The 11,829-nt window shown below is 58.9% G+C and overlaps 2 protein-coding genes across 2 annotated transcripts; one reads left to right on the top strand and one right to left on the bottom strand.

Moving 5' to 3' along the window:
- Window positions 1-99: 99 nt before the first annotated feature.
- Window positions 100-6,580, bottom strand: TMEM198 (transmembrane protein 198). Its single transcript, XM_039216691.1, has 5 exons — window positions 6,247-6,580; window positions 5,731-5,935; window positions 2,596-3,171; window positions 1,347-1,549; window positions 100-1,001 (listed from the first exon to the last, which is right to left on the bottom strand). The coding sequence occupies exons 2-5, from the start codon at window positions 5,894-5,896 to the stop codon at window positions 864-866; spliced, it is 1,083 nt and encodes a 360-aa protein (XP_039072622.1). The 5' UTR covers window positions 5,897-5,935; window positions 6,247-6,580; the 3' UTR covers window positions 100-863.
- Window positions 6,581-6,723: 143 nt separating this feature from the next.
- CHPF (chondroitin polymerizing factor) lies at window positions 6,724-11,737 on the top strand. The gene is made up of 4 exons (XM_039216695.1): window positions 6,724-7,379; window positions 8,421-8,994; window positions 9,509-9,688; window positions 10,021-11,737. Exons 1-4 carry the CDS (start codon window positions 7,066-7,068, stop codon window positions 11,278-11,280), a joined length of 2,328 nt encoding a protein of 775 aa, XP_039072626.1. The 5' UTR covers window positions 6,724-7,065; the 3' UTR covers window positions 11,281-11,737.
- The last annotated feature ends 92 nt before the right edge of the window (window positions 11,738-11,829 follow it).

Genomic DNA, 11,829 nt, shown 5'->3' with positions numbered 1-11,829 from the left:
CTGGAGCCTCTCTGTAGTAAGTGACACGGGACACCAAGGGCTGCAGCACTTCCAGTTTGGCCCGTGAAAGTGCCAGCCACTGAAGACCACCACCACCACTCCTGGCAGAAGCCACACGGTTTGGCACGTTTATAAAATATGTAAAACAGGGTGGGGTGAGGGGAGACAGAAGCATGAGGTGTCCAGGGTGGCGTGACAGACACCAGACATGCACCGTGCATTTAAGCCCCCTCCCTCCAGCCCCTCTCCCTAGCCCAGCCCGGAGCAGCACCCCCCACCCCCCTCCCCTGCCACTGCCCTCTGGCTGGTGGCTTTGCAGAAGACAGGGGACCAGGGTCAGGGGTGCTGCCATTTGCCCCATGGACAAGGACAAGAAGCCTTAGATGAGTCTGGTTGGGAGGCGGAGCGATGGGGGAGGAAGCCAGGCCTCCTCCACTTAGACATGCAGGAGAGCGGCCTGTGGGACCCCAGCAGTGGGGGAGGAGGCAGGGCCAACCCTGGAGAACCCCCCACCAGTCAGAAATCTAAGGCAAGGGTCCCAGTGTCCCCTCAAGCCCACCCCTCCATACACACATACACATACACACAGGCGACACACTTACAACCCTGAGCACACGCCAGTGGGGCTCACACCCCGCATCCCTCAAGACCCCTCTGGAGCTTGGGAGGAGGCTTTCCCCTTAGGCCAGGCCCGGCCTGAGACAGATTCTTTCTTCCGGTAGCCAGGCCGGTCCTCTTCAAGGTGGGGAGAGGGACAGCCAGCAGCCACAGGGCCAGGCAGGCTGAGTGGCGGCCCAGCAGGCCTCCCCAAGCTGGCAGAGCTGGTGACCGCAGAGTCTAGGTGGGCAGGAGCAGCAGTACTGCTATACCCGCACGGGGGGCCCCGAGCAGGCTGTCAGCGGCCCCCGAGACCCATACTCATAGTCCGCGTCCGTGGGCGAGGCCATGAAGGAGCTCAGTGAGCTCCCTGTCTGTCGGTCCCGGAAGCTCTGGATGTAGCTCTGTGGGAGAGTAAACACGGGTGTAAGCGTGGAAATCCTGCCCTGGAAGCCACCTCAGGGCACGTCCTCTTCCTGCACGCCACAGCCCAAGACACCCCAGAGAACCACGGGCCCAGGACCTCAGCGCACCCGTAGTCCATAGCCCCGAGACCCTACCCATTCTGTACTTCATTAAAATTCCTAGAGCTGGACCCCTCGGGTTCCTTGTGCAGGGGTTACAATAGGTGACAAGTGCCAGGCCTTCTAGGTAGGGATCGGCCTCTGGGGAAGGCCCAGTCCTGTTGGACAGAGTCGAAAGCACCTCCCTTCTCCCCCATTCGGGCCAGAGGGGCCTCGGCTGCTCACCGGGGAGAGGACATCTCCGTTGAAGCGTTTGATGGGCACAGGCCTGCGCCGATAAGCCGGGTCAGGAGGCCCGGGCCTTGGAGGAGCCCGGGGGCCTCTGGGGGGTGCTCGAGGGGGTCTCTTCTTCCTCCGCTTCTCCTTGCGCTCCTCCTGCTGCCGAATCCGCATCAGCTGCACGCGTCGTCGCTGCCGGCTGATGACCACTGTGCAGGGGTGGGCAGAGGAGGGTCTCACAGGCTCACGCGCCTCATGTCCCCCAAGCCTCCCTAATCCTTCCCCCCTCGGGGCTCCAGGCCTCCAGACTCCCCTTGTCCATAACCTCCTGCTCCCCCTTCCTTTCCCCATCTCCCAGGTCCCAGATGGGACTTCTTGCAGTTGTTCTTTTCTTCCAAAGGCCCCATAGAAGAGTCCTAGCCTTCTAAGTACTCCCTCTCCAGCTGTTATCCTTTCCCAATCCTAAACCCCAGTGAGTCACCCAACCCAGATGTCATCACCTCTCAGTCGGACAACTACAGCCTCCTTCTCATTGGTCTGCCCCTTCACACCTGCCCCCACTCCACAGCGCTTCTTACACTCAGCAGCCAGACTGAGCATCCCAAACACTAAATGAGATTCTACCCACCCCCTGCTTTAAACCTGCAATAGCATCACTTTGCCCTCCTGGTAAAATCCAGAGTCCTAATCCTGGCCCATGGGGCCCACACGGTCCATATGCCTCACCCACCACACTGCAGCCCACTTCCTCAGCAAGCCAAGCTTTCTGGGGACCTGCCCTCGCCCTTCCCTCTTTTCTAGCTCTTTGCATGTGGCCTTCTATCCTTGAGCACTCTACTTAAACATCACCTCTTCCAAGCAGCCTTCCTTGACCACTCTATCCATAACAGCGTCTATAGGTCACTTGTTTACATTGCCCTGCATATTTCTTTCCTATCATTCCGGAGCTGGAACTGTCTAGTTTGTATGCATTTTGTTGTCTGTCTCCCTCCACCTGAATGCAACAGGACCCTTTTCTGTCTAATCCCCTGTGCCTGAAATAGGCTTACCACAGAGCCACTGCCCATACTTTGTTACAGAATGAATGGTGGGGCTGAGGTCCTGTCTTCCCAGACCCCGAGCCAGTCAGCTCTCTCACCCTACTGAGGCCTTTGACTGCTAGTATGTACAGCTCCTTTCCCCATACCCCATTTGCTCAGTCCCCCGACCCATCCTTGGCCACTCATTTCTCTCTCCCCCACCCTGACCCTCTCACCTTCCGTGTGGGAGTCCCCCTCGGCAGTCACCCGCCACTGCACCAGAACGCCCATCAGGCTGAGCAGGGGCCAGAGTGCCAGCAGGGCCCAGCTCCGCCAGCAGAGGGGGGGGACTGGGGCGGCGCGCAGTCGCTCCACTGCATAGCGCCCCAGCAGCAGCAGCTCGGCAAAGTAGTCAGCGGCGGTGGCAATGAGCGCAGCACCAGTCACGGCGGTGGCCAGGGTGGTGAGTGGTCGCGGCCAACGCAGTGTGAGCAGGGCGCAGAGTAGGCCGCCCCCCAGCAGCAGCCCCAGGGGGCCCCACACGGAGCCTGGCTGGTAGTAGGGTGCGGAGCCCAGCAGGGCGGCAGCAGCGAGCAGCAGACCCAGCAGCAGCCCGACCAGGAAGAGGCCCACGCTGCGCACCAGCATGGCCACCAGCCCGCAGAGCAGCCCAATGCCCAGGGCGATGCCCGCACTCGCCCCGGCACTCAGTTGCGTCTCCAGCACCCGCTCTCGGTAGCACAGCAGGAAGATGACCACCGAGCCAAACAGCAACCCAGTGAGGAAGAGCACTGCCTTGAAGCAGCGGTAACCTGGAGGGGAACAAGAGCTAGTGAGGGGTCAAAATGAGGTCACTGGGCTCCAGACAGGGCATCAGAGGGGTTAGGGACATGGCATCACAGGGGAACCAGAAGCAGGACACTAAGATCAGAATCTTGGGGGTCACTGGGGTCCTGAGGGCATCAGTGATGGGACCATTGGGGTCCAGGGAGGTCAGAGAGATAGGTCATTGGGAGTCACTGGGACAGCAGAGAGATAAGTGTTACTGAGATGAGCGTTGGGTCTTTGAGGGTCAGATAAATCATCAGAGTCAAGAGTGAATCAGTGATAGGGTCATTAGGGTCTTTGGAATCATAGGGATCAAAGACCTAGTCATTTGGGATCACAAGGAGATCAGCAATAGAATCACTGGGGCCTTGCGAGGGATTGTTCAGAGAGATGAGGTATTTAGAAGTCAGAAAGAACTTGAGAGATGAGGGTCACACAGGTTGAGAAAGATAAGGTCTTTAAGGGGTCACAGGGCTTCAGAGATACATTAGTAGAAAACTACAAAGAAAATGGAAAATGGAAAAGCAGGGTTATTGGGGGAGGGGTTCCAGAAGATGAAGTCACTGCAAGTAGGGGAATTAACAGACATGGAATCATTGAGTGTTGAAGGGTTTCTCAGAGAGGGTAATATTGAGGCCACAGAAATGAGAGATCATGGGGATAGGCAGACAATGGCATCATAGGGATCAAAGTGTTAGGAGTAATAGAGGGAAACAGAGGGGTGGAAGGTAATGAGATAGTTTGAGGCGGTTGGGGATCACTAGGGTCATGGAGTGTCCAAGAGGATTATAGGGGAACCAGTGATCATAGAGTTTCATGAAAATGGAAGTTATACCCATTAAGGGTAACTGGAAGGGCGAGGGACTTGTAGATATTGAACAGTTGGGAAGATGGAAGTCAGAGATGGAGGTCAAGCGGTCAGGGTGCACCAAAGAGAAAGTTCATAAAGAGATTCAGGAGGTGCCTGAGTGGCTCAGTCAGTTATGCATCTGACTCTTGATTTAGGCTCAGGCTGTGATCTCGAGATTGTGAGATTGAGCCCCATGTCGGGCTCTGTGCTGAGCATGGAGTCTGCTTGGGATTCGCTCTCTCCCTCTACCCCTCTTCCCTGCTCTTGTGCACATTCCCTCTCTCTCTCTCTCTCTCTCTCCCTCTCTCTGTCTCTCTCTGTCTCTCTCTCTCAAAAACAAATAAATAAACTTAAAAAAAAAAAAAAGAAGAGATTCAGTTTTAGGAATGAGGGCAATCATCAGAGTCCAAGAGGTTCTGGGGTCAGATAGAAGAGTAGGGCATACTCAAGGACTCAGAGTCCAAGAGCTTGGGAATGAGGGTAAGGTGGCAGAGAAGCCCAGGAGAGAGAACATCAGGCTGCTTGAGCAACTGCAGAGGGAGTGGGCATGGGTAGTGGAGGGCATGAGGTGACAGACTCCTTAGAGACCCAGAATGTGTCCTAAATGCTTAGGATAGCACTTCCTCTTGCTCATTCTGCAGTTGTTCAGCTTAGAGTTTGGGGGTGGAAGAAGAGGGACCATCTGGCTCCCATCCTTGCCTACACAGCCATTCTAGGGGGAGGTATAAAGGCTGCAGACCACTAGTCTCACGGCACCTCTGCCCAGCCTGGAAGCCAGACCTCCATGCTTCCTTTGTACTTCTTCCAACTGCCTATAATGCTCTTCCTGGAGGCTTCCCTGGGCCTCCAGCCCATGGAGCTCACTCCCCTCTCTGAACTTCTGTAACTCTTGCTGTAGTCACCAGGCACTTATTCCACTAGCCCATCTGGCACCTTTGTGCAAATTGGAAAAAGTCATGTCTTCCTCTAGGTAAAGCAGCCTTGTGTCAAGGCCTAGAGTTTGGCAAATGGACCATGGGCTGGATTTCAGCTCCCAGTTGCCTATTCAGTTGAACACCCTTGTGTAGTGCCCGTCCTATACAACTGTTCACAACACCCCTGATTACTACAACTGTCTCCATGTATGTGACTACCATCTAGCCCACTCTAACATGTATTACAGGTGTGAATGTTCCAGAAGTCTCCCCCCATCAGACAATATGCCATGTGGGAAGGGACCATGTTCAATTACCCTGCTAAATGTTTTTTCATGCCTACCTAGCACAGCGACTCAAACACATCTTCACTACAATAGCTATTATTTATTGAGTGTCTACTATTTTCCCAACAACCCTATATGAGACAAGTATCATTGTTCCCACAGTTCAGATAGGAAAACTGAGGCTCAGACAGGTTAATATGTTGCGGTCTCACAATTAGTAATGTGCAGAGCCAGTTTCAAATTCAAGCATGCCTAATTTAAAAGCCTATGTTTTAGGATCTAGAGTCTAGATGATCCATGAACATGTGTGGGATGAAAGAAGGAGAAAAGAGAGTTATTCATGGTGATGGTGGTGGTGGTGATGGTGGTGGTGGTGGTGGTAGTGGTGGTGATGGTAGTGGTGATGATGTTCTAGAGAAGATTTGCAGAGCCTAGAAAAAAAATTTGGGAAACAGTGGGGAGCCCAGGTGAGGGATGAGATAGGGGTCTCACCGAAGAAGCAGTAGACGACTCCAAACAGACAGCACATGATGCAGACGAGGGCCGGCAGTGCCTGGTACCTGCGCTCCAGGGGCTGCTCACAGGGTGCACCCCAGAAGGCATCATCTGGCTCGGGGGGCAGCAGCTGGAACCGCAGCGTCGCCACAGTGCCTGGCATAGTGCTGGGAGTGGAAGGGAGTCACCCTCCCAGGTCAGCCTGACAGAGAGTTAAGTTGGGGTCAAGGGGGAGTGCTAGGTCTCCACCAGGTTGGGGGCAAGAATGGGAATGGGAGAACTAGGCAAGGACACCAGTGGACAAAGGAGTGATGCCCCGCTCTGGAAGCATCTCTGAAGTGGATGGAGCAAAAGACAAAGGGAAACAAAAGTGCCTGGCTAAAGGAGTCTGAGATGTAGAAGTTAAAAGGGACCCTGGTTGGGGGAAGAGGAGGGCAGTGTGCTGCCGATAAGAAGGAGGCAGCCAGGAGACTCCTCTGTGGGCGGCTAAATCTGGGATTGTCCAAGATCTACCTGGGCTGGAGGCGACCTGAGCTTCTGAGCGAAAGAGGCTGTGCAGGGGCCGGAGGGTCCGGGGTTGCGGAGCGCCAGAGGCCCCAGCTGACTGGGGTCCGGGAAAAGTCCGCCGTGCCGGGAAGGGGGCTGCTGGGCCGGAGGGACCGTTCTCTGTGCGGCGGCGTCGCTGCTCCGCCTCCAACAGCGGCCAGCACTCCAGTGCCGCGGAATCCGGGGACTCAGGCTGGGCCTGGGGACGCGAAAGGAGCAGGAGCAGGGGCTTGGGCTGCCCCGGAGCCGAGGCCCCATGCCCTGAGCCCGCCCGCGGCCTTTGGTGCTGATGGACAGCTCCGGCCTCTGCTCCTGACGTCACTCAGGGCGCACCATCCAGGCAGGGGCGGGCTGCTTCTGACGTCACCCGGGACGCACCAACCACGCCGGAGGAGGCAGGGGACTCCGCCTCTGGCGTTTCCCTCACCAGCACTGAGGAGGGGGCACTTCCGGGGGTCCTTCCCCTTTAACCTCCCCCTTCTCCTCCGTCTCCGGTAGCTGGAGCCCGAGACCCCACCCCGGGGGCGGGGACCTCGCAGTGACACGTCGGACAGCCGCGGCCGCGGCCGAGGCTCCCGCGCCGAGCGCTGGGACCCTGAGCCGGACGGAGGAGGATCGAGGCGCGGCGCCGGGGATTCGACTAGAACCGCGTCGGCGGGGAGGGAGCGGGCCCGCCCGCTTGGCCCGGGCCCTTCGGATCCGCCCCCTCCCCGGTCCCGCCCCCTCGGAGCCTCTTCTGGCTGCTGTGGGGCTGCTCCGGGGCCAGGGGCCCGCGGTCCCGGCGCCATGCGGGCATCGCTGCTGCTGTCGGTGCTGCGGCCCGCAGGGCCCGTGGCCGTGGGCATCTCCCTGGGCTTCACTCTGAGCCTGCTCAGCGTCACCTGGGTGGAGGAACCGTGTGGCCCAGGGCCGCCCCAACCAGGAGATTCTGAGCTGCCGCCGCGCGGAAACACCAACGCGGCGCGCCGGCCCAACTCGGTGCAGCCCGGAGCGGAGCGCGAGAGGCCTGGGGTCGGCGCAGGAGCCGGGGAGAATTGGGAGCCTCGCGTCTTGCCCTACCATCCTGCACAGCCTGGCCAGGCCGCCAAAAAGGCCGTCAGGTAGGGAATCAGCCCCGCCAGCCCCACCCCCTGGGCACCGGCCGGGGCTGGCGCGCCCGGGAGGCCGCCGGAGGCTGGGTTAGGCTCCGGAAGGAAGGGGCTGGCCGGCCAGGAAGTCTTTGGCCCCGATAACTTCCGATGGCCCTGCTTCCCCGGGAGCTGTGAAACCCGTCTGAGGCCCTTTCTGGGCCCCGTCCAGACCTGGGCCGAATTTGCCCTCCTCTATCCTAAACTGGCTCGACCCCATGGTCCCTCGTAGATCCTGTTAGCTCCCCGATTGGGCTGTTGGGTTTCGAGAAATGACTCGTACATAGAGTGGGTGTATAGAGAGAGGGAAAGAGCAGAGAGAAAACTAGGATTTACTTGTATCTCTTGTTCCTGCGTGGGGCCACCTCAGGATGAGATTTGTGGGGGAGGGGTGAGCTCCCCATCCCATTAATGCCTTTGCCCGTGAGCTGAAATACTTTTCTTCTAAGCAACACTGAGTTCAGAATTCAGTTTTGCAACTTACCTTCTGCGTTATGGAAGCTAAGCTACCAGAACTGGTGAGCCCCGCTTTTCCCTTGTCCCAAACACACTCAGTACATCCTTATGCCCTGTATTCCTTTACATCATTTATGTGATGTGTTTGTGCTATGATGACATGTTTATATAAAAATGAGTATATACACAGTGCGTGGAGTAACTGTGTGCTGAGCATTTGGCTAAGTGCTTTGAATAGATACAACCAACCCCTTTTTGCAGAGCAGACTACTGAGTGAAGCTCAGGTAGGTTAAATAACCTGTTCAAGGACATAACTACTAAGTAGTGAAACGGAATCCAATCCACGATGTGCCTCTCGTATCTGCACAGACATTGCCATCTCTCCCCCTTCCCAAAGCACTACATAGGTACCGCCAGTATTTCATGTGAATCCCCATGACCCCTGGGAGTTGGTTATCCTTACCCTATTTATAGGTGAACAAACAGGCCCAGAGAAGATGTGATCTTCTAGAGCCTGTGTTGTCTTCTTGATAACCTTGTGCCCTCTTCTCTCCCAGAACCCGATACATCAGCACCGAGCTGGGCATCAGGCAGAGGCTGCTTGTGGCAGTGCTGACCTCACAAGCCACGTTGCCTACACTGGGTGTGGCCGTGAACCGCACGCTGGGGCACCGGCTAGAGCGTGTGGTGTTCCTGACAGGCTCTCGGGGCCGCAGGGCACCACCGGGCATGGCAGTGGTGACATTGGGTGAGGAGCGGCCCATAGGGCACCTGCACCTGGCACTGCGCCACCTACTGGAGCAACACGGTGACGACTTTGACTGGTTCTTCATAGTGCCGGATGCCACTTACACCGAGGCACATGGACTGGCTCGCCTAGCCGGCCGTCTGAGCCTGGCAGCCGCTGCCCACCTCTATCTGGGCCGGCCGCAGGACTTCATCGGTGGAGAGCCCACCCCAGGCCGCTACTGCCATGGCGGCTTTGGGGTGCTGCTGTCCCGCACACTGCTGCAGCAGCTGCGCCCCCACCTGGAAGGCTGCCGTAACGACATCGTCAGTGCGCGACCGGATGAATGGCTGGGACGCTGCATCCTCGATGCCACAGGGGTGGGCTGCACTGGCGACCACGAGGTGGGAAGATATGCCGCCCCGTTGGCACTTCCTGCCTGCGCTTGTGCGCTTCCCCCTCAGAGGCAAAGGGGTGGTTGGAAAGAATAGGACTGGGCTTCCATGCCAGTTCTGTCACTTTCTATACCTGTAACCTTGGGTAAATTACTACATCCCCTGAATTTTGGTATCCTCGTCCATACCAATGACTATAACTATGGCTCAGGTCTGTTATAAGGATTAGGAAAAATAAGGGACCGTTGCACATAGTAGGTGCTCAGTGCTGGCTATTATTATTTTATTTGAGCCCCTGGACAGCTCTGAGATAGGATGCATAGGCCCATTTCACACCCGAGCTAGCAGAGGCTTGCGCAAAGTCACACAAGCTCACAACTGGTCAAGGTACACTTCACCCCAGTAATTCTGACTCCAAGTCCACCATAGGGCATAGGAGGGGAAGGTGAGACCCACGCTGGGAGGTAAGTGGGGAGCTGTCGCATCTCTCCCTTTCATGGACCCCCTCCCTTCCTCTCTCCAGGGGGTCCACTATAGCTACCTGGAGCTGAGCCCTGGGGAGCATGTGCAGGAAGGAGACCCCCGTTTCCGCAGCGCCCTGACAGCCCACCCGGTGCATGACCCCGTGCACATGTACCGGCTGCACAAAGCCTTTGCCCGCGCTGAGCTAGAGCGCACATACCAGGAGATCCAGGAGTTGCAGGTATGGTCTAGGCCCTGGGGGACAGAGGGGACACGTCCTAAGATGCCTGAGATACTAGGGAGATCAAAGTTAGCACTAGACTCAGAAGAAACCAGCTTCCTGGTCCCTGTTTGTTTCTGCCTTTCCTGAGAAGCCCCTCTAGAAGCCTCCTTTTTCATTCTTAGGCTGCCTCGATCTGGGAAGAGGAAAGGTGGGGGGCCCTGCGGATAGTAGAAGTTGGCAGAGGACTAGGGACCCTTCCCAAGCGGCCCCTGCTGTGTGCCGAGTCCTCCAGCTCTGCACTGGCCCCCTGTGGTCTATGCCTCCCTCCCGGTCTGTTTTTTCCAATCTAGTGGGAGATCCAGAACACCAGTCATCTGGCAGCCGATGGGGAGCGCGCAGCCGCCTGGCCCGTGGGCATTCCAGCACCGTCGCGCCCGGCCTCCCGTTTTGAGGTGCTGCGCTGGGACTATTTCACAGAGCACCACGCTTTCTCCTGTGCTGACGGTTCGCCCCGCTGCCCGCTGCGAGGGGCTGACCGCGCCGACGTAGCCGACGTGCTGGGGGCAGCCCTAGAAGAGCTCAACCGCCGCTACCACCCAGCCCTGCGGCTCCAGAAGCAGCAGCTAGTTAACGGTTACCGACGCTTTGATCCTGCCCGGGGTATGGAGTACACGCTGGACTTGCAGCTGGAGGCGCTGACCCCGCAGGGCGGCCGCAGGCCCCTCACCCGCCGGGTGCAGCTGCTACGGCCACTGAGCCGTGTGGAGATCCTGCCCGTGCCCTACGTCACCGAGGCCTCGCGCCTCACCGTGTTACTGCCTCTGGCTGCGGCCGAGCGCGACCTGGCCCCCGGCTTCCTGGAGGCCTTTGCCGCTGCGGCGTTGGAACCTGGCGACACCGCGGCAGCCTTGACCCTGCTGCTCCTGTACGAGCCGCGCCAGGCCCAACGGGCAGCCCATGCGGATGTCTTTGCGCCTGTCAAGGCCCACGTGGCAGAGCTGGAGCGGCGTTTCCCTGGGGCCCGGGTGCCCTGGCTCAGCGTGCAGACAGCCGCACCCTCACCGCTGCGCCTCATGGACCTGCTCTCCAAGAAGCACCCGCTGGACACACTGTTCTTGCTGGCCGGGCCGGACACCGTGCTCACGCCCGACTTCCTGAACCGCTGCCGCATGCATGCCATCGCCGGCTGGCAGGCCTTCTTCCCCATGCACTTCCGGGCCTTCCACCCCGCCGTGGCCCCGCCCCAGGGCCCCGGGCCCCCAGAGCTGGGCCGGGACACGGGCCGCTTTGACCGCCAGGCTGCCACCGAGGCCTGCTTCTACAACTCCGACTACGTGGCGGCCCGAGGGCGGCTGGCCGCGGCCTCCGAGCAGGAAGAGGAGCTGCTGGAGAGCATGGACGTGTACGAGCTGTTCCTGCGCTTCGCCAGCCTCCATGTCCTGCGGGCGGTGGAGCCAGCACTGCTGCAGCGCTACCGGGCCCAGACGTGCAGCGCCCGGCTCGGCGAGGAGCTGTACCACCGCTGCCGCCAGAGCGAGCTGGAGGGCCTGGGCTCCCGCACCCAGCTGGCCATGCTGCTCTTCGAGCAGGAGCAGGGCAACAGCACCTGAGCCCGCCCCACTCCCCAGAACCCTGGCGTGGCAGCACCCCACGCCCCTCCCCTGCCCCCCAACAACCCGGAGCCACCCGCCAGCCTCGCAGGACAGGGCTGGCGGTGGTCTCAGACCCCAGGGCAGCCCGCCGACCCCCTCTCTAGCTTTGTGGGTCCTCGGGCTCTGGACAAACCCTGGGGGGTGCCTTTGGAGCCACCTCTTCCTGCCCCAAACCTGGTCTCCCTGCCTTACCCCCCCCCCCCCCACCCTGACGCTGCTGATTCCAGCTGTGGCCTCTGAGTATTTATGCAGTGCAGTCTGCCCGACGCCAGCCCCATCTCCCTCTGGGGGGCTGGGCTGTAGATGAGTGGTTGGGGAAGCGGGGAGCTGAGAGAGGAAGGTGGGGTGTGCCCCAGCTTCTCCCTTCTGGACCTGGATGAAGCTCCCTGCCTTTAATAAACTGGCTGAGTGCGGACTAGTGACTCTTGAGTTTTCAAGAGGTGGTACGGGGGACTGGGAGGGCTGGTGGTAAGGACGGAGGCTCCCTTGTCCTGGCTGGGGCCCGGG

Source organism: Hyaena hyaena, unplaced genomic scaffold, assembly GCF_003009895.1.
Source record: "Hyaena hyaena isolate Hyena2069 unplaced genomic scaffold, ASM300989v1 scaffold_650, whole genome shotgun sequence".
Classification (NCBI taxonomy): domain Eukaryota; kingdom Metazoa; phylum Chordata; class Mammalia; order Carnivora; family Hyaenidae; genus Hyaena; species Hyaena hyaena.
The sequence above is the reverse complement of the archived record's forward strand: the minus strand, read 5'-3'. Positions and strand labels throughout refer to the sequence as shown.